Here is a 21,930-nt window from a genome sequence, read left to right on the forward strand (position 1 = left end):
CAGGCTTCCTGTTGAGCCGGGAGCCCGAGGTGGGGCTCGATCCCAGGACTCTGGGATCACGACCTAAGCTGAAGGCAGACGCTTAATGGCTGGGCCCTTTTCCTCACCACCTGGAGGCCTTTCTGAATCCTGCACCCACTGGGACCATGGCCCTTATGCTCTCTCGGAGCATTTTACAAAAACTGTTGGCAGGAAAACTGCCTTAAACGTGTTCCCTTAGATGGAACAACACCTGGGCAGGTGCGTGAAGTGATTGCTGCGACGTTGGGTTGCACACCAAGGCAAGCCCCCCTCCCCCCCCCATGGTCTTGGTGCTTCTTTCCCAAGGTTCCTGTGGATTGCAGGTTTAGGGGAGAACACCCTGGGCTCCCGCAGGAGGCCGAGAAGATTTCCCTGTGCCCTGTGGACGGAAGGGGACTTGCAGGTGGAAGGCAGCACAGTTCTATGCAGGGAGGGCTGGGATGCTTTTCCCCAAAGAGTGCTGATGAAGTCATCAAGGTCCACCTAGGGAAAGAGTCTTTATTCTTTTTCATTTTTTAAAAAAGATTTTATTTATTTATTTTGACAGAGACACAGCGAGAGAGGGAACACAAGCAGGGGGAGTGGGAGAGGGAGAAGCAGGCTTCCCGCTGAGCAGGGAGCCTGATGTGGGGCTCGATCCCAGGACCCTGGGATCATGACCTGAGCCGAAGGCAGACGCTTAACGACTGAGCCACCCAGGCGCCCCATATTCTTTTTCATTTTATTTTCACTTAATTTTTTCCTGGTTTTCCAAATAACACATACTTGGCATAGAAATTTTGGAAGATACACACACAAGGCCTTCATTAAATATGAGTTGGATGAAGAGTGTAATGAAACATGGGGGAAAATGACCCATTACACAGAGGCCACTATTCATATCTCTTTGACATGATCTCTTTCCTTTTCACTGTGCCTTTTAGAATTTAATGGTACCCTACTTCAGTCACCTAATATTCTGGTACGAGCATGTTCCATATCATTATGCCCTGTAGATGTCATGAGGTGGAAGAGCAGGCTCACGTATTCCATGGGGCAGATAAACCAGGGGACGAGTTCCACATTGTGAGGGCCTCAGTGACTTGGAGGGAGGTGCAAAGGACCTCTCTGCAGGGGGTAGGAAGCTGGGAAGGAGAACGGATTCACCGGAGAGACAGAATCGGGGTCCAAAAAGATCTGGGCTGCTAAGAACTGTGAGCTAATTGTAACAAGGTGAAATTTTCTGGCAAAGAGTGTGAGGGCCTGCTCTTAGATCTTTAAATGAAAAAACAGGAGGTCAGAGTGTGAGGTGTGGCAAGGAAGTGGCTCAGGAGAGCCTGTGTATAAATTAGTGGCTTCTTAGTCAACACAATATTAAATGGGAGGCCGAAGGGTGGAATGTAGGAAAATCATTGTGATCTGAGGATGCACTGATGGAGCTATGGCCCCAAAGATGAAGGAAATGACCCCCTTGCTCTAATGAGTGTGCCCCCAACATAATGGGACACAGTGTTAGAGAGCACTTCTGAGAGAACACCAAATGAGAACATACAGAGTAGTGGGCTCAGGCAGTGAAAAGAGAGAAAGCTGGAGAACCAACGACAATGAGAGATGTAGTCTGGAAATCACACTGGGGAAAGGGACACGAGAACGGTCCTCGATTACTCAAAGATCTGGCCTGTGGCAGAGGACCTGGATGTGTGCGACGAAGGGCAGCATTGGGACTTGCATAGGAAGCTACAGGAAGACAGACATGTCACTTTGATTGAACGAAGCACTTCTGTCAGTACTCAGCAGCCCCTTCCCCAGGGGCCTGCGGGAGGGGGAGACAAGGTAACTTCTCCAACCTTGAGGCTCTTGAAGACCTGTGAGTAAGTTGGTAAAGGTGGGATTTCAGGCACCATTGGGCAGCTGAGGGGAGGTGTCCTTAGATTTGAGGATCTTCATACCTATGAAATCACATCCTTAAAGCCCACCCTGCCCCCCTGTTTTTTCCTACACACAAAGCCAATTTGGAAGCTAAGATACAGGATTGGGAATCAGAAAACCTGAATTCCAGTCCCAGTGTGACAACTCACTTGCTATGTCAACCTTTGGACAACCACATCTCTTCTCTGGGATTCCATTGTGTCTCCTTAAAATAATGAGGCTCAACTAGGGATTTGAGAATTCTACTCTGTGGAACCTCAGAGGTCACCTAGGTTCTCTCTGTTCCAAAAAAAAAGTTGGAAAATGTCTGTCCAAGGTGATTTCTAAGGTTGTGTCCAGCCCTCAAATCTCATAGATGGGTATTCTCTTCTCCAGGCCACTTCGGCTCTAGCTATGTCTCTGCCTCAGTGATACTTCCAAGCTCTGAGTCACTGTGGTTTGGGGGTGACTCTACTCTAATTCAAGCCCCAAAGAAGCCACACTCTTAATACACTCAGCTTCCTGATGATCCAGGTCTATCCTCATGGACCCTTCACCCCTTGGTTCTTGGCCGTCCAGGGTACTGATCCCACCATTGCTCCCCTCTCCCATTCCAAGATCCAGCCCCTTTTGCGTTCCCTGAAGTCCTGAGCATTTTCTCCATCTCCTCATTTATGTCACTGGTGAAAATATGGCTCACTTCCTACCTCCCCCCCAACCCCCAACACCACATGCTTCTGTTACAGAGTTTATAGAACACTTCCGCAACCATTGTCTTATTGGTCCCGTCCACGGTCAGGGAGGAAGACAGAGCAAGGATTGCTTTACCCGCTAGAAGGATAAATAAACCAAGGCCAAATAGGTTAAGAGACTTGGCTAAAGTCTCAGGTTTGTTCTAGGACCTGTGTCTTCTGGTTTCTCTCCCAAGCCTTTTCCCAATGCTGAGTGGTTTCTCCATTGTCCCGAGTGGCCCTTGATTACCTTCTTTGTAGGATCCCTCCCACCCCCAGCCAGGATTACACACACCTGTGTCTCCTCCACAGGTGGAGGATAATGTGTGTGCCATGTCACCAAGCTCCACTTGCAGATGGACTCAGAAGCCCGACCAGCATGCGGGGGGAGGACATCTGTGTCCACCCACCTGATACCTGCACAGTCACAGAGGCACATGTTAGCTCAGGGGACCACAGACAGACATCAAAATGGGCTTCTGTGCTGTACTTTTCTCAGACCCTTCTGCTTTTCTGGCCTTCATCTTTTTTCCAACATGTCTTTAAGATGCACTTAATTTCAGCTTGTTCCTCAAACTATTTATAATTCATATCAAGTAGACTTGCTGATAATAAAAAGGAGCAACCCTACCATTCATTGAACCTGACTCTGCCAGGCTCTGCCCTATTCGGATGATTTTCATGTAGTATCTCCTCTGAGCGGGCCACAACCTCGCCAGGTGGGGCTGGTTACCTCTCCTTCCAGATGAGGAAGCTCAGGCTTGGAGAAGTCAGGTGGCTGGCCCAGCCTGTGACCCTTGAGCTCAAGTCCTCAGCACCACACCACATCCCCTCCTGCGGGACCTTCCTGGAGAGCCTCTTCCTCATGTGGATGTGACCTGCCGCTTACCCATTGCAGGTGTACTCTTATTTAATTGTCATAGCAGAAGATGGTTGGTTATGAAGGGCAGATTGACGGCTTATGATTGTCCTTAGTTAGGGCTTCCATCTGATAAAGAGCAAATCGGAGACTGTTTTGTTCCCCCCTTGTCTTTTGCAAACCTTCACCTTCCTACTTGTGTTCCTACAAGCTTGGAGTAGATCACTCTACTCTGGGGTGGGGCTGGGGGGTCTGACTGCACTTTGACTTTGATAGCATTTCCTGCCTCAGTTTTGTCAGTGGTATTTCTCTCTGACTCTCCTCTGTCTTGGAATGGTGGGTTTCATATGTAGAGACAAGTGACCCACTGTCCCACTGACTATGACTTATTTCTGAGGATTCCCTCACTGGATGCTGCCTGCTATTTCTGCCTTTCCTTTCTTTGTAGACAATGGCAACATAGTATGGGGGGATAGGAACAAGGGCTCTGGAGCTGAACTTCCCAGGCTTGGGTGCTGGCTCTGTCCCTTACTAGCTGTGTGACCTCAAGCATGTTACTTTTCTTCTTTGTGCCTCAATTACCCTATCTGCAAAATGGATTTGATAATAACAGAACCTACCTTAGAGGGCTGAAAGATTAAATGATTACATAAGTACCTTGGTACATATATCCATATTTTCTATTATTAGACAAACCAACAAAACCACCCTAAACAAAGCAAGTCCCTGCCTCTTCTCCTCTAGTACCAATCAGATGCCCCCAAGTGTCCCGGGAGGAACTTGAGTGGCCATATCTACTTTTTTTAGGCCAATCCAGACCTTGTTCTGGACCCACCTACTGAGCTTCACCAAGAACCAGCCCCTTGACTGGTAATAGGGCCATGCCACTGTCACATGGGGCAGCCTCCTATACCCAGTGCATCCTCCATTTCTTCTTGCGGTAATACTGAATCTAGAATTACAGGATCTCAGCTAGTTACCAGCCTTGTGACTTTGGAAATCTGTCTATACTATTTGGAGACTTTGTTTTCTTTTCTAAAATGTGGACAATAGGGGCGCCTGGGTGGCTTAGTCGGTTAAGCCTTCGACTCAGGTCATGGTCCCAGGGTCCGGGGATGGAGCCCCATGTTGGGTTCCTTGATCAACGGGGAGCCTACTTCTCCCTCTCCCCCTGCCCTCCGCTCATGCTCTCTTTATCTCAAATGAATAAATAAAATCTTAAAAAAATAAATAAAATAGGGGCGCCTGAGTGGCTCAGTCATTGGGTGTCTGCCTTCGGCTCGGGTCATGATCCCAGGGTCCCAGGATCGAGCCCCGCATCGGGCTCCCTGCTCAGCGGGAGGCCTGCTTCTCCCTCTCCCACTCCCCCTGCTTGTGTTCCTGCTCTCGCTATCTCTCTCTGTCAAATAAATAAATAAAATCTTTAAAAATAAATAAATAAAATGTGAACAATAGTAATGTTTACTTCCCATGGTCATTGTGTAGATTAAATAAGAATAATGCTAACAATATGGGGCACCTGGGTGGCTCAGTCGGTTAAGTGTCTGACTCTTGATTTCAGCTCAGGTCATGATCTCAGGGTCATGAGATCAAGCCCTGTGTCAGGCTCTGCACTCAGCGTGGAGGCTGCTTGAGAGTCTCTCTCTCCCTCTACCCCTCCTCCTGCTCTCTCTCTCTAAAATAAATACATAAATTTTAAAAAGAATAATATTAGCAATAGTACCTAACCTACTTCTCACACTTACCACTATCCAAATAATATCCTAATATTATTTCTCTCAATGTAGCAGACACAGCTAGCTCCACCCCCGCAAATTTGCATGCTCCTTACTTCACATAGTAGAGGTGTCACCGGGAAGTGATTGCCCAGCCAGGGACTCATTTTCCAGCTCTCCTCATATTTTGGTGGGAGCCACGCGACTTGTTTTTGCCAAGAATACGAATGGAAATGATAGTATGTGTTGCTCACAGGGCCAAGCATTTAGAAATGGATGTGCCTTTTCCATACTTTCTTATTCCCTTTCTGCCATCTGGATTCAGAGGAGGACTAGTTCCTAAGAGAAGGCAGAGCTACCATATGGATGGATCTTGGTTCCTAAAACACCACATGGAAAGAAATCACCCATCAACATGCATTAGACTATTCCTTGAAGTTTGCAGGATTTCTTCTTACAGCAACTAACATTACCATAACTAATATCCAAATCACATTGAATCTTTACAACAATTCTTTGAAATAGACATTATGATTTCCCCCACTTTAAAGATGAGGAAACTGAGGCACAGAGGGGTTAAGCTTGAAGTCATACAATGAGAAAGGGCAGAGCAGAGTCTGCACCCAGTCTCATTTCAGAAGCAGTGAGTTCTCTTAACCACTAAGGATGTGAAAGAGCTTTACATGCTAAAGCCTCCTAGAAATAATAATAATAATAATAATAATAATAATGGCTAATACTTATTGAACACTTACATGCCAGGCACTATTTAAAGAGCTTTACGTTCATTTAATCCTTATGACCCTCTATAGTTGGTTCTAGTATTATTCCCGTTCTGTAGATGAGGAAAACTAAGGCACAAAATGTTAAAAAACATGCTCGGGGTCACAGTGCTGCTAGATAGAGGTGTGATTCAAACCCTAGTAGCCCAGCTCACTCCTTTCCCCACCTCTTATTCCCTTATCATCTCTCATGGAAGAATGAACAGATCCTAAGATTCTGAGAGGCCCAGGAAATGGCAGGACTATAACCTGTGCCCAAACCCCAGCCCAACCCCAGGACAAGTTCCAAATCCAGCACTTACCATGGGTTCCAGACAAATAGAGTGAGAAATGCCCATCAGAAGTCTTGTGGCCAACTGTGACCCTTGAATTTATCTCAAATGACATGATAGAGTAGAAGGAGCCCAAATGGACATGGATACTAACCCAGCCTTTGCATACTCTTATTGGAACCAAGAAGACTCCTTACTCTCTCTGGGCCTCAGTGCCTCATCTGTAGAATGGAGATGCTGATTATACCCACCTTGTTGGTTAGCTGCAAGGACAGAGCATATGCCTAAAGAGTCTAGTGCAGAGAGGGGCTTCCTAAGTGTCATCCCTCAGCATCAACCAGCTCAGAACAGAGACCTGCCCTGTGAGCTCAGATCATCTCCCATCAGTCTAATCCTCCAACCGTACCTATCCCAAGTCTCTTTCCATGAGTCAGAGAAGTTCCTTCCTTGAATTTCTGAGAGATTAGGGAAGGGGGGAGTAGTTAAAGGGGGCTGGAGGCCAGACCCTGAGCATGAACATCATGTTCCTTTTTCTGGAAGAAGAGGACAAGTTGCTTAGCAACACAGCAGGAAGTTATCAGGGAGGCTTCAGGCAGTGCTGTCTTTTTTATCCTGCAGTATGGAGATATCTGGGGTGACACCAGATGGGGAGATGAATGGGAAAAGTGCGGAAGGGTCTGTGGTCTGATAGCAACCTCTGGGCCTCATCCTCCTTTCCTGTGATCACCTTTCCAATACCTTTACCCTTTTCCCTTGGTTTTCTACTTTTGACACACAGAGGCAGAGAGACAAGTTCTGGATCCATCTTGCACACACCTCTGTACAATGACCACATCTGTGACCATGCATCTAAAACTCAGGACCACCTTATGTGTACTGCACTTTACAGTTTACAAAGCACATCCATAGACCTGATTTCACCTGATATTTACAACAACTTCTTTAATTCCTCATATGACAGGGGTAAAGTCTCAAGGTCCCACAGTGAGGAAATAGCAGGGCCCAGATTTGCTGCAAATCTCACATGTTTCCACTACATGTTGAAGCATAGACGTTAGTACAGGCGTTGGTACATGCAATGTACACACAATTCCATATCCTCACAGTTTGAAGGTTCTTCGCGCCTAGTGTCCTAAGATGCCCCAAAATGCGCCTATCCCCACCTTTGGTCACAAAGCAGGTGCAATATAGAGGAAAGGTTCAGCTGTTCTTCCCTGCCGGCAAGAGCCAGCCTGAGGCCATGGGATCCTTAGAGTGTGGAATCCCAAGAGGGACCTGGCCTGCTGGCCCAAAGGCCTCAACTCAGGAATGCTCCTGGGCTGGGCCTGGCTGGCATAAGTGTCTACATACTAGCAGCTGAAGCAAGTTCCCTGGCTGGCATTCCAGAGAGATGCACGTGGGTCCCACTGGAACCTTGCCTGCAGCAAGGAAATAAACACATGTCACCAAGGTCATAGATAGCTCATGGGAGGTCCAGGTCTCCAGAGCTCCCCACTGCCTCAGGGGCCAGCAGAGCCGGTCAGAGCAGCCCCGGGCTCCATTCTGGACTCTGTCTTTGTCCCTTATTCCCTCTGTCAATGTTTGTTAATAGTGCAATGATTGTTACCCCAACAACAGTAATATTGTCATTCCTGTTAAGCCACAACACATCTGAAATCCTTGTTTCCATCTGATAGATGAGAAAACTGAAGTTCAGAGAGGTTGAATAACTTAGATCAATTAGTTAGTTAATGATCGGATAAGGACTCAAACATCTGATTCCTGGAATTTTGTTCTGTGCATCACATCACACTGCTTTTAAATGTTTGGGCAGAGTGGGGGAGGAGGAGTAGCAAGGGAACATTCAGCCACTCCATCCTTTATTCCTAAACTGCATATGCCCAGGATCATGTAGGCCAACATGCCTCAGAACAGGCAATTTGAATAATTATTTTGATTAAGGTTTTATCAACTTCCAAAAAGTTATTTGAGATGACTTACTATATAGCAATATACACAAAATGGAATATTCAGTTTTAGAGGACATATAAAAAAGCAGTTGGTGAAATATGAGAAGCATTCCCATAAGTCAAGGACAAGACAAATCTGTTTTATCCCTTCTAACCTTATCACTGCCACCACTGAACATTCTACTAAAGGTCCTAGTCAATGCAATAAGACAAGAAAAGATATATTCTATATGCAAATCTTGGAAAGGAAGATATTAAAATGTCCTTGTTTGCAGACAGTATGGCTGCCTACCTAGAAAATCCAACAGATCCACCTGGAACACAATTAAAACTAATGAAACTAGTATATCCAGTAACATACAAGATTAACAAACAACAACTTATGGTTATCATATAACTCCCATAAAAACAAGGGAAATAGTTGGGAATAATAGGTTTACAACAGCAATAAAAAATATGCTCCTAGATAAACCTAATGAAAGACATGGAAACATCTAAATGAGGAAAATGACAAATCTCCACTAAGGAACATAAAAGAAGATCTGAATAAAAGGAACACTTAGCATGTTCCTGGGTAGAACGACTCAATATTGCAAAATGTCAACTCTGTCCAAACTGGTCTATAAAGGTAATACAGTCCCTGATAGGCTTGGTTCTAAAGTTCTTCTGGACTACGTTTAAGAATAGCCTAGACAGGGTGCCTGGGTGGCTCAGTTGGTTAAGCAACTGCCTTCAGCTCAGGTCATGATCCTGGAGTCCCAGGATCGAGTCCCGCATCGGGCTCCCTGCTCGGCAGGGAGTCTGCTTCTCCCTCTGACCCTCCCTCCTCTCATGCTCTCTCTCTCTCTCTCTCATTCTCTCTCTCAAATAAATGAAATAAAATAAAAAAATCTTTAAAAAAAAAAAAGAATAGCCTAGACAATTTTAGCAAAAGAACAATGAGCATACTGCAAAGTTACAGTTATTAAAGGTGTGGTTAGGCATAGAAATAGTTAAGTAGCCCAACAGAACTGAACAGAGCCTTGAAACAGACCTATGTATATGTGGGAATTTCATAAAAGAAAAAGATCGCATTCTCTATAGGGAAAGGAAGACTGTTCAAAGGTTGGCACAAATTGTTATTCATTTGAGAAAACACAGTTATATCTCTACTTCTTGCTACATATAGAAATAAATTCCAAAATAGGTTAAAGAATGAAAGTATAGTTGTATACTTGCTGGCAACCAAAGACAAACATGGAAACTGTCACTATTTCACATTTACTGAGACCTGACTAAATGCCAGGCACTGTGCTGGTTCTCATGGTTTAAAGAAAGGATATGAATAAGTTCATGTGAAGAGAAAAATTTCCCCTACGTTTATTATTTGAATAAGGGATAGTGGGTCTTCTATGGCATTTATGCCAAAGATAGAGGAGTGTTCTTTAAATAGCCTTTGAGGGATCCTTGTAAGAGTGTGTATGTGTGTATCCATGCTCTGTGTGTGTTCATTCACCAAACGGGCTGCATGTATGCCCACAGTGCTAGATAGGTATCTAACAGTTTGCTGTGCTAGATAGGTATCTTGTACTTGTACAGCAAAAGACACTCTTAAATTCTTGGGATTTGGAAAGAGCTTGAGGACAGGGAAGGGAGTGAAGAGACTTTGGAGATATGTGAGAGAGGAGGGGGGCAGGACTGCCCAGACACTGCCCTGCCTCACTTTTCCATTCCTTCCTTCCTTCCTTCCTTCCTTCTTTCCTTCCTTCCTTCCTTCCTTCCGTCCTTCCTTCCTTCCTTCCCTCCCTCTTTCCTCCTACCCTCCCTCCCTCTTTCCTCCTACCCTCCCTCCCTTCCTTCCTTATTTCTCTCTCTGTCTCTCTTTTTCTTTCATCATGATTTTCCTTCCTTTTTAAGGTAATAATAATAATATTCGTTGTAGGGCGCCTGGGTGGCTCAGTTGGTTAAGCGACTGCCTTCGGCTCAGGTCATGATCCTGGAGTCCCAGGATCGAGTTCCGTATTGGGCTCCCTGCTGAGCAGGGAGTCTGCTTCTCCCTCTGACCCTCCCCCCTCTCATGTGTTCTCTCTCTCTCTCAAATAAATAAATAAAATCTTTTAAAAAAATAATATTCGTTGTAACAAACTAGGAAACTCAGAAAAATACCAAGAAGAGAGTAAAACTGATCATTTAAAATCCCACCACTTAGGGAGAGCAACATTAATATTTTAGTAAACTTCTTAAAAGTGTCTATTGCTGCACACACACACACACACACACACACACCCATACAGAATCATTCAGTGTAGATCTATTGACTGCCTACTGTGTGCCCAGCACTATGCTGGTGCAGGGAATCTAGCAGTGAACAAGACAAACATTTTATTGAGAGGATACAAAGTAAATAAGCAACAAAAAATAATTGGGGGTGACAAATGCTGTGAAGAAAATAAATTGGGGGGGTGCCTGGGTGACTCAGATGGGTAAGCGTCTGCCTTCAGCTCAGATCATGATCTCCAGGTCTTGGGATCAAGCCCTGCATCCAGCTCTCTGCTCAGTGGGGAGCCTGTTTCTCCCTCTCCCTCTGCTTGCTGCTCCCCCTGCTTGTGCTCTCTCTGTCAAATAAATAAATAAGATCTTAAAAAAAGAAAAGAAAAGAAAAGAAATCGGGGGTATGTGAAGGAAGTTGACTATGGGGCAGGCTGAGATGAATTCATCAAGAAGAGGTGGCTATTAAGCCAAGATGTGAATGACATGAAGAGGACAGCTATTTAAAGATCTCTCTCTCCCTCTTACACAAATAGGGCCATATTATATTGTTTTTGGCCAGATATTTTCACTTTATCATGGTCATTTTTCATGTCAATAAATACAGACTGATGTATCATTTTTAGTGGTTCATAATATCCCAACAAATATTGATTTATCACAACTTACTTAATCTCCTACTCTTATATCCATTTTTTTTTATTATTATAAACAATGTTACGATAAGCACCCTTGTGTCCTTTCCCACTTATTTCCTTAGGGCAAATTTCTGGAAATGTGAAGCTAGGTCAAAGAGCACTCTCTTTCACATTTTGATCCCTAGCCAAGTAGCTCTCCAAAAAGACTGAACTAACACATACACATATATATGTTGTATATATATATAATTGCCCCAATATGAGAAAGTGCACATCTCCTCATGTTTTTATCATTGTTGACATTTTCCATATAATCTTTGTCAGTATAAGATATGGAATCTCCCATTACTGTTTTGACTTGAATTTCCTTTTCAATAACAAAGTCCCTTTCTATGTGTTTATTGATTATTTACATTTTTGGCATGAATGACATCTTCACAGTTTCGATTAATTTTCTACTGAAAATATATTTTGCTGCAAATATGTTCTCTCAGCTTGTCACTTGCCTTTTAATCTTATTTGTGGTTGCTCTTTCTCTCTCTATTTCTCTAACATTCAAAAGTTGAAATGGAGTCAGATGAGTAAATCTTTTCCTTCAAGGTCTATGCCAAAAAAAATGTTCATCACCCAACCCAAGATGCACTAGTAACAATACTAATAAATAATCCTTGTTTTCTCTAAGTATTTTTATTTAATATTTGACTATTGCCATATATTAACTACTACTTTCTAATTATGCAAACAATATACTAATACATTTTTGTTGTAAAAAATTAAACTCCACAGATAAGGTGCATGTCCTCTAGACAAAATCAATCCCAGTTCTTCCAAGAAGTCATTTATTAAGAGTGATGTATATCTTTCTCAAGCTTCTATTACACACACACACACACAAATTAAGCTTCAATTTTGTTCTGCTTTTGCATAAATTATATTGTACTGTATATATTGTTATGCAACTTTTAATGATACTACATGTTTTGTAGATCTTTCATCAGTACATATAGTCTAATCCATTCTTTTTAACTGAACACTGTAGTATTCAGTAATTTGGCTGTATCAAAGCTTATTTAACCTCTAACATACTGGTGAATATTTACATTGATTCTAATTTATCTCTCTCCAAACAATAACACAATAAAAATATCTTTATCATGTCTCTATGTGCACATATTCAAGTATTTCTCCAGGGTCAGTACTAGAAATCAGAATTCCTGAATAGAAAGCTATGTGCATTTAAATTTTTAGTAGGTACTTTTAAACTGTCTCCTCTTCTTTGGGGCGCCTAGGTGGCTCAGTCAGTTAAGCGTCTGTCTTGGCTCGCGGGATCCAGCATCAGGCTCCTTGCTCAGCGGGGAGGCTGCTTCTCCCTCTGCCCCACCCCCCCACTTGTACTCTCTTTCTCAAATAAATAAAATCTTAAAAAAAAAACTGTCTTCTCTTTTAAGGGTTTTATAGCTTTTTCCTTTACATTAAAAAAAACCTGGAATTTATTTTGGGGTAAAGAATGAGGAATAATTGACCTTTTTTCTTCATATAAATGACTACCCAGTTGTACAAAACCATATGCTGACTAATCCATCTTTCCCAGTGGATTTGAAATGGTGCCTTTATCATATAGTAAATTCCCATGTATGCCAGAGTTCAGCTTTGGAATATCTATTCTGTTCTATTTTCTATTCCTAAGTCAGTGCCATATATTTTAACTACCTTAGTTCTATAATACATTTAAGTACATGGTAGGGCAAGCCCTCCATCATTACTCTTCTTTCTTATGTTTTACTTGATATTCTGTGTTTTTCTGGGATTGTATGTAAATTATTATTTTTTTTTTTTAAGGAGTAAAATGTTGAAAGATTATAACAGAATGGTGATAACCCCTCTTTCCTTTTAGGTAGTCATATATAAAAATGCACACAGAGAAACTAATTTTATGATTTGTGACTTGAAGATAAATATCAATCACAGGAGACTATGACCAAGGGGTGTAAAGAAATGGGGGAGAGGAAGTCTTAAGAAAGGGGAGTAACTACTGTGGGCAATATCTCCAAATAGAAAGAGACCCTAGGAGCAGCTAATTACTAAAGAAATAGTGGGAAAAAATCCAGGGGGAAAGAAAAACATGAAAGCTTAATCTAGATTGGGGGAATTTTAATCCAGAAACTAAGATGTTAAACCTAAGATAGAGGAAAGAAAAAACAAAAATAGAGGTGGGGGTTGCCTGTAAGTGCAACAGAGAGACTGACTTTAAATCTCATCAATGTATTAAACTAAGGTCAACTAATGTATTGAATCCTGAGACTAACCCCTGCAGTTTATCTATTTTGCACCCAATCTTTCATCACCGAACTAAAACAATTTTCCTAGCCCGCATTTACACACCTAGCCTGTGTGGATATACATGACCTTCTTGTAGGGTGTTTAGCAAGGTGTTCTGAGGGAAAGTAACAGTCTTAATGAAGGTCCTTAAAGTGTTAACACCTGCTGTCTTGAGGTCACTGACAGCAAATGTTGTTTATCATGTATAAAGGGATCAGGAGTACCACTTAAAGTGGGGCATGTAAAGATGGTCAGCCCTCCATACCTGGCTGTCACCTGTCTTTGGTCATGGTGATGTGGCTGGAAGGGGTTGCTGTGGCAGCCTCTGTTGTGAAAATCTTCCAGAGATGCCCATCTGGGGGCCTGAGGCAGAGTCCCCATAGGTAGAGGCCACAGGATGTCCCCTTGGATATTGCCAGATGCTCTGGTTGCTGGGCACTCTGTCTGGCAGGCAAAGCAGCTACCATGACAACCAACACCCCCCGCCCCCACATCTGCGATTTTTTTTTTTTTCATTTCTCCTTTCCCATTAAGTACCAAGGTATTACAGGGACAAGCAAGCATAGCTCTCAGGACAGAATGTCCTCTGCTCCAGGAAGAGGGGCAGGGAAGTAGGCAGTGGAGATGTGTACATGTTATGTCTGAAGGAGCCTTCATCAGTATAAATGTATATGTACCTGCTCTCTGGGTTAAAATATGTGCCTTTGGTTATATATCCATGCAACAAATGATATGCAACAAATGGTCAGATCACTGTCTATCCACACATTTGCTTTCCTGCTTCCCTCCCCTCTCTGCTGCTCCTTTGCTGGGAGAGCCAGTCCTTTGCCAGGGGAAGTGCTGAGTCACGGCTCCAGCTGTGTTTCTGTATCCTATTCTCCATCTCCATTCTTTCCTCAGTCGGCCCCTCACCCAGGCTGGGCTCTTTCTAGAACTCTGAGCCCTCTTCACCACTACCCTCCTCAGCCTGGACTCACTTCCCTGAGGTTCACTTCTGGGCAGTAAAGAGAAGGCACCTTACTCTGTTTCTGCACTTTCTCCCTTCTCACCTTGCCTTCTCAGAAGACTGAGCCTTTTGCCATGTGACCAGCCTTCCCTTACAAAACAGGAGTCTGACCAGGTTTGACCCAGGAGGCTAATTCTTCCATGTATTCATGCTGATCCTCCTCCAGTCGCTTACCCCTTAATCGGATTATGGCGGTGTCTCATGCCTCGGGGCATGGCAAGGAAAGTGAGATTTAATTTGACACCAAGCACTGAGGCTTTTTTCTCATTCTAAGTCTCCAAGTGCCAGACCACAGGTTCCTGGATGGGTGTGGGTGTGTGTGTGTGTGTGTGTGTGTGTGTGTGTGTGTGGTAAAGGGAGGATGCTGTGTCTGTGGGTTCAGGGGCAGTACCTAGTGATCCCGCCAAAAGCAGGATGTTTGGGGGGTCTCGGTAGGCTCTCTGGTCTCTCTTTCCCACCCACTTTAGACTCTTCTAACGCAGAAGTTCCAATCAAGTAGTCTTGCTAACTAGTTCTAAATAAGGCAGCCTAGGATTGTTTCCTCCGCTAGTGTGGGGAGAGTGGAAAGGTGGCCCCGCCCGCTCAGTCTGGTTACTATGGCGACAGCCGCGGGGTGACCCAAGTGCTCCTCCCTCCCTCCTACCAAACCCAGAAAGATGACGGCACCGCGCTGACTGCGCCAAATTCCAGCCAATGGGCGGCTGCTCCCGCCTTCCCTTCCGCCAGCTCTCCCGCTTCTCCCCTCCCTCCCCCCCGGGAATTCGATTCACAAATCTGGACTGGGGATTTCCGGCTCCAGGCCGGGTGCAAGGGCGCTGGGCCGAGGCCGGGGTAGAGTAGCGGTCTGTCCTCTTAGGAGGGCAAATGGAAGCCGGCGTTCTTGGGTTCTCGGGCCAGACGCCTGCAACTCGCCATCAGAAGAGATCACAACCTGCTACCAAATTATTCAGAAAATCTAGGTGAAGCCGAGTCTGCAACTCCTCCCGCCCCCGCAAGCCCCCACCCTGCCCCGGCGTGCCGGTCAGCACCACGGACAGCGAACCCGGGCCTAGTCTTTCAGGCCGCGGGGTTCTGACTCCTGATCCTCGAGGTCTAGGCGGCGACCAGGGTCAGAGACGCCAGCGCTCTACTGGAGCCAGGCCTCCTTGGGTCAATGAAACTGAATGGGGCGCTTAGCCACGTGGCGAAAAAGGCAACGGGACAGGAATCTCCGGCTAAAAAGCTTATTTCTCTTCTTTCAACCCCTAAGAACGGCTCCTGTCTCCCAGGCTGCCTGTGTCCTAGCCTCCCTGGGGATAAAGGGCCAGATCTGAATCTTAAGCAGGGATGGACTTCCCAAGGCTATCCTGGGTGGGCGTGTGACTGAAATGGCCTTGAAACAACCCAGGAGTTTGGAGGAGGGGTGTGGAGCTGAGTGTGACAGTCAGGCCCCACCCGAGAGTGGTGAGCACAGGCTTAGTCAGGCCTAACTAGACTCTAGACAGTATATATAGTGGGGAGAGATGGAGGAAGAAGAGAAAAGCAGCAATCATAACTAGCTAGTTCTACCTCAGTGGACTACTTTGTAAAGGGTACAACTTTTGCTGTCCTCATCATTTAATCCCTAAATGGTCTGCGCATTAATGAAAAGCTAGATGAGACAAGATGGAGAAGTAATGTGTGAGGGGATTCCGCTTTATCACCAGGCCTCAACCTTTGGCTACTTTACTCTCAATAAAATGGAAGCCAATGTGGGGGCGGGGGGACGGAAAGAGTAGCAGTTCTCAGGGACCCATCTCCCCCACTAGGCCCATGGGGGCCCTCCTGCCCTATCTGTGACTGTTTCACTCCCAATCCCACTCCCTCCCTCCCGGGGCCCAAAGAAAGGCCGGCGCAAAACCATCTGCAGGCGCTTCCAGCGCTTTATAGTTCTCTCTGGGACAGACGGACAGACAGACAGTGCAGCCCGCGCCGTCGGCCCGCATCATTGGCACCTTGGACACGGCACCAGGCCCAACCCAGTCCCTGGTACCCTCCCGGGAGGATTCCGGTCCGGCCTCAAATCAGCACCTCAGACAGCTCCCGGCCCAATACCCACCCCTCCCCCCTCCCTCTGGAAACAACCAAATAAATTAAAAGGGGAGGAAAAAAAACACCTAAAGATACGGAAGAGGGGTACCCCTCCCCCAGAGTAAGAAGAGTTTCTGTCTCCTCCCGCCCTTCCGCTGAGGCGCCGCCGCCGCCGGGGTGGCCTCCTAGGTTGATTTTGCCCCCAAACCTCAGCCTCCTGAAGCCGGCATCTCCCTCCCCCCCCAACTCCCGGCATGCAACACGTTGGAAAAGGTAGGGAGAGGAGGTGGGGGTGGGGCGAATGACCATCCTGGTGGTTGTCTGGGCTCCTGGGGCTGCAGTTTCTCGCTGCACCGAAGTCAGTCCAAATCAAGAATTAATATTCCCTTTGGTCTGGGAAAGGGGATGTGGGGGCTCAGTAGGGGGAAAAATGCAAGCTGACATAGGCGGGGGGGCGGGGTAAGCAGACAGGAGGGAAGATGGTGACACATGCGAGGAGCAAGGAAAAGAGAACGAGAAGGGGAGATGGGGACACAGGTGCAGAATGAGAAAGGGGGGCAATGATAGTCAGGTAGGGGGTAAGATGGAGATGGAAATACACACCCAAGTTACGGAAAATGGAAAGGCAGAGAGGGAGATGGGAAGGCAGACAGGAGGAAAGATGAAGATACAGGAAGGAGGCGAGGAAATGGTCAAAACCGAGGGAGATGGACTTACAGATACACACGGAAGGGAAGGAGGAGACCCGGGTAGAATTGGAGAGATGGGGTGGCACAGGCAGACAGAAAGGGCGAGGTTGGGGGTCCCCCTCCCGTGCTCATCCCCCACCCCCACCCTATGCCCAGCAAATCCAGAGCCGTGGCCTCTGGCATCCTGGCCTCCACCTTCCCCTGCGGGACAGGGGCGGCTCCTCCTCCGGCCACGGCCCGGAGCAGCGGTAATAGCGGCGGCGGCTTGATGGTCCCGGGGGCTCCGAGTGCGTGTCAGGGGCTGGGGTGGGGGGCGGGCGCGGCCCTTGGGAATCCCTAGCGGTCCAGGTTCATAGTCCAGTGCTTGGCTCCGGTCGCGCAGCTGTCCCTGGCGGCCGAGGAGGAGGCGGGGGCCGCGGGCGCGCCCCCGTTGGGTGGACCCCCGGCGCCCGCGGCAGCCTCGCCCTCGTTCTTGAGGTCTTGAAAGACCTGCGTGAAGAAGTGGGGGTCGGCGTTGAGCCGCAGCATCTGGGGGCTGAGCCGCTGGATGAGGCGCAGGCAGCGTTGCCAGAAGCGCTCCTTGTCGGGCTCCACGAGGAAGGGCTTGAGCGGGTATGAGATCTCGTTGCCCATGTAGGAGTAGGCGAGGTAGAGGCAGGTGAGGAAAGCGGCCTGCAGCTCGGCGGCCGACGCCAGCTCATCCCCGCGCAGCGACTCGCGGCACAGCAGGTACACGAACACCAGGTTGGCGGGCGTAATGAAGGCCTGGTCTTGCCAGCCCTGCAGCAGCAGCGAGCGGTCCACCCCGCGGAACCAGCCCACCAGCTCGCCGGGGCTCAGCTCCTTGAGACGGTAGCAGCGTCGGCACACGAAATCGCCCAGGCAGCGCAGCAGCTCGCCGGTGGACGCCTGCACGATGACCCGCCGCGGCGAGCCGCCAGGCACCGGCGGCGCCGCCTGCGGGGCTGGGGGTGGCGGCGGCGGCGGCTTTCCCCCGCCCGAACCCGGCGGCGGGGCGGCCGCGCTGCCCCCCGACGGCGGCTCGCAGGTGGCGGCGGCCGCGGGCACGGTGGGCACCGGCACCGCCAGGGGCTTGGTGGCGCCGCCGCCGTCTGGGGGGTCCCGGCCCTTGCGGAGAAGGTTCTCGCGGTTGCGTTGCTGGACCAGGGGGTCGGGGCCAGTGGACGCCGGCTTGGGCGTCACCTTCTTGCTGCCTTTCTTCTTCTTGGCAGACGCGGCCACCAAGCGCTTCCAGGTGAGCGCCGAGATGAGCACGGACGGCCGCTTGAGTCGGCTCTCGCCTTTGCCGCCCTTGCCTGCTGGCGGCGCCCCGTAGCCCCCCAGCGCCTCGTCCCCCGCGGGCGGCGCTTTCTTCTTCTCTTCTGGCAGCCCGCCGGGCCTCCGGCCCTTGGCCGAAGAGGCGGGGGAAAGAGACAGCACCGTGCCCATCCTGCAGAGCGGGGCCGGCGCCCGGGCCCCGGTGGGAACCGCGGGCGGCGCCGCTGTCGCCGCCGCCGCTGCTGCAGCCCCCGGAGACCCGGCGGTGGGGGGCCTAGCCCCGGCCCGGGCGCGGGAACTGGCAGGGGAGGGTGGTTGCTTGGCTGCTCCGCGGCGGTTGCTCGGAGTCTGAGCTGCGCCAGCTGCAGCGTCAGCCCCACCCCTTGGACCCCGTCTTCAGCCGCGCCGCGCCCCGCCTCACGCAGCCAATCCTCGCCCGAGTTGCCCTCCTGACCGGCAGCTCCTCTGACCAATAGGAACTCGCATGCCAATCTCAAGTCCCGCCCCCCACCCTCTGTCTCGGGTCCTTTCCCTTCACCAGAAAGGAGAAAGGAGGAGGAGGTGGCCCCGGGTTCGAAGGGCCTCCTCAGGGTCAGAGCTGGGGAGAGGGGTCTGGCTGCTCTCACCCCCCCTCACATCCTCCCCCGCCCCCCAAGTCCTAAGGCCCTGGGTCAGCTTGTTTTGATGTATTGGATCGCAGTAGCAGAGAAGCCGTGGGAACATCCTCTCCGCCCTTTTGATTCTGTGCTGGGGGCAGTGTGGGCAGTGAGTGCCTTCACCAGGGCGCCCCAGCACCTGCTGGGTCGAACGGCTCTGGCTTCTCCAGTTTGGCCATAGGTCGATTACCTCTTAGCTCTCCTCTCCTCCCTTCATCCCATGCGGCCACCATGGTGGTGCTTGTGGGGGAGTGCAGTAGGCGTCTTCTTGCTCTACCTGTGATGACCGGACCCTGGTGGGGCCCGGACCTACCTGCAGGCCACAAACTCCCTCCTTGGGGGCCTTTGCTCTGGGGGCGGCCAGACCCTCAGATTTATGCCCAGCTTGATTCTCTGCAGCTGAGTCTGTGGGGAGAGGCCCTAGACTCTGGTCCCTGGGTAGCTCCTCTTCTGCTCTTCTTCCCCACCAACACACCCTGATCCCACACTTGGGTGGGTGATGAATGATTGGTTCCTGGGGAAGTGCTGAAAATTGGATGGATAGGTTGGTCTCAGGCTCAGACAGGAGATGGGACCTCCTGTGCAGAGGGAGGCCCAAGAGGGTTGACCCCAACCTCCAGCTTAGCCCTGGATCCAGGTTGAGTTGAGTTTTCATTGTTAAATTCTTCCTACCATTCAGGTCCCAGCTGTCCCCACTCCCAGCTGCAAGCTATTAGGCTAGGTCCTGCCCATTTCTCTCTGTTCCCTCCTCAGCACTCACAGGCCTTTGTCCTCTGGGCCTTACCTGCAGGTCCTGAGCCCAACTGGTCCTGAGGCTATTCTACCTGCCTTATAGGACAGTGTCCACCCTTCTCCAGGCTTGCTCCCTGTAGCTCCCCGACACAGAAGTCTTCCAACTTTTTAAGTGGGCTTTGGAGGTGGGTATGATGGGGAGAGAAGCCCCTGCTATGGATTCAGCAAAACCCTCAGAATTATCCCTGGAGTCACCTCTGTGTTCTTCATAGACCACCAAAATGACTTCCAGGGACCACTGCTGTTGGTTTGTGTGATGCGCATGTGTGGGTGTGGTTCCTTCCATATAGGCTGTTCCAGAATCCCCTTAGGCTGCAGCTGCTGCCGCCAGAGGCACCAGCTTTTCTCAGCTCTCCCACAGCCCCTGCTCACTCACACCTTCCTGGAGGCTTATGGTCTTGTCTTGATTCCCTATCTCTTTACCCCCTACACACACAGTCTTGTACCCCCTTCCTGACTCAGCACCCAATGCGCACTTCTCAGCAGGGTGTCTCCTGCTCCCCTGAGATCTGATCATTATTCCCTTGCAGCCTGAGCTGACCTATCCAACCTCTCTTTCTCTCCTTAGTTGCAAAAAATGTTCCCTCTTTTCAGCTCCTGAAATTGGTCCCACTTCCTCCTACAAGGCCTTCTGAGTCAGCCTTCTGACACCCAAGGAACAGTAGGCTCACCAGTAGTTAAGGACAGGTCCCATAGAGACTGAGTTGCCCTAGCAGAACCATGTGGATCTATCTGAATGGCACGTGGGTCCTCCCAGCTCTACTCCCAGGAGTCCCTCATTGACGTGAGGCCTATTACTGGTGTCACGTAGGACAAGATCTTCTATCTATGCAATTCCCACAGATGTCACCACCATGGTACCCCCACTCCAGGCTCAGTTGTGACCTCCTAGTTTCCTCTGGGTCAGAATCAAGAATTCTCTTCCCTGCTTCAGGGTCCCCAAACAGGTGCCTTAAAAGGTCTTACTTCCCTTCTTATGCTTCACCTGTCCCACATCGGTCCCTCTCTCTGGCTCACACTTTCCACCCTCCTACTTTGGTTATCCCTCTCGAATCTCTGAGCTCCTACCATTGGGCCAGAACCCTTCCTCAAACCACTACCTTGCCTTCTTCTGTCAAGCTCTTGAAAATCACTTCCTCCAAGAAGCCTATTTGGACTGATTGCAAGGGACCTAGTGCTCTTCCTGACATGAGTCTTTCTAATCTCTTTCCCCAACAGCAGCTGCTACATAACAACTTGTTTACGGGCTGGGCTCTGAGTCCTGAGTCAAAGATGTGCAAAATGAATATGGATGGAATTTTTAAAGGAAGCAGACAAAATAGTCAAAACAGATTCATAAAAAAATAACAACATTTCTGTTATTAAAAAAAAATTAATGGAGGAGAGAGGGTGGAGGCCAAGGCGAATAACCATAGTGAAACCAGAAAGAATCCAGGGAGAAGGTAGGCTTTACAGAAGGGCAGTGCCTTCCACACCACATCTGCAAGTGTACTTTTCTAGGTGGGTGATGTTTAGGGTCTATATTCTGATTGATTCATTTATCTGTATTAGGATCTGTATGTCACTTCTCATCTGTCCATTTCTCATGGATGTGTGTGCCCCTCTGGGACAGGGCTGGCTGTATTACACTCCCCTTAGCTGAGATCCCCCCACCCAGGCCAGGCTCCTTGTCTATCTCCATCACTCGGTAGGTTACCTAGAACAGTGCCCTGTCCAGATAAATGGTTATTCCTGCAGGCTCTTTAAGGCAAGATCTGTAGGCCTAGACCAAGAATTGGAAGGCTTAGACCGGGGTATCAGCCTGTGTAGGAACGCAGCCTTATCAATGAGGATTACCACCAACTCTGCCTTAGAGATGAGCCCTTCACTGACCCACCCTGGGAAGATGAGCCCCATCTTTAAGGGAACATCTCCAGGGAACGCACTCAGACTGCTCTGCCCTTTGGCTGTTTTAATCTCCTTCTTGGAGAGACCATAGTCTAGGAAGCAGGAGGTAGGGGTTCTAGTCATTTCAGCTCTCTGGGCCTCCTTTTCTTCCTA

General features: G+C 48.5%; 1 protein-coding gene across 1 annotated transcript; it reads right to left on the minus strand.

The window, feature by feature from the left end:
• Window positions 1-16,309: 16,309 nt before the first annotated feature.
• On the minus strand, window positions 16,310-18,669 carry CDK5R2 (cyclin dependent kinase 5 regulatory subunit 2). Its single transcript, XM_006751668.3, has one exon. The coding sequence runs from the start codon at window positions 18,611-18,613 to the stop codon at window positions 17,501-17,503; it is 1,113 nt and encodes a 370-aa protein (XP_006751731.2). The 5' UTR covers window positions 18,614-18,669; the 3' UTR covers window positions 16,310-17,500.
• Between the last annotated feature and the right edge of the window lie 3,261 nt (window positions 18,670-21,930).

This window comes from Leptonychotes weddellii, chromosome 3 (assembly GCF_054177405.1).
Source record: "Leptonychotes weddellii isolate Sample4059 chromosome 3, ASM5417740v2, whole genome shotgun sequence".
NCBI classification, from domain to species: domain Eukaryota; kingdom Metazoa; phylum Chordata; class Mammalia; order Carnivora; family Phocidae; genus Leptonychotes; species Leptonychotes weddellii.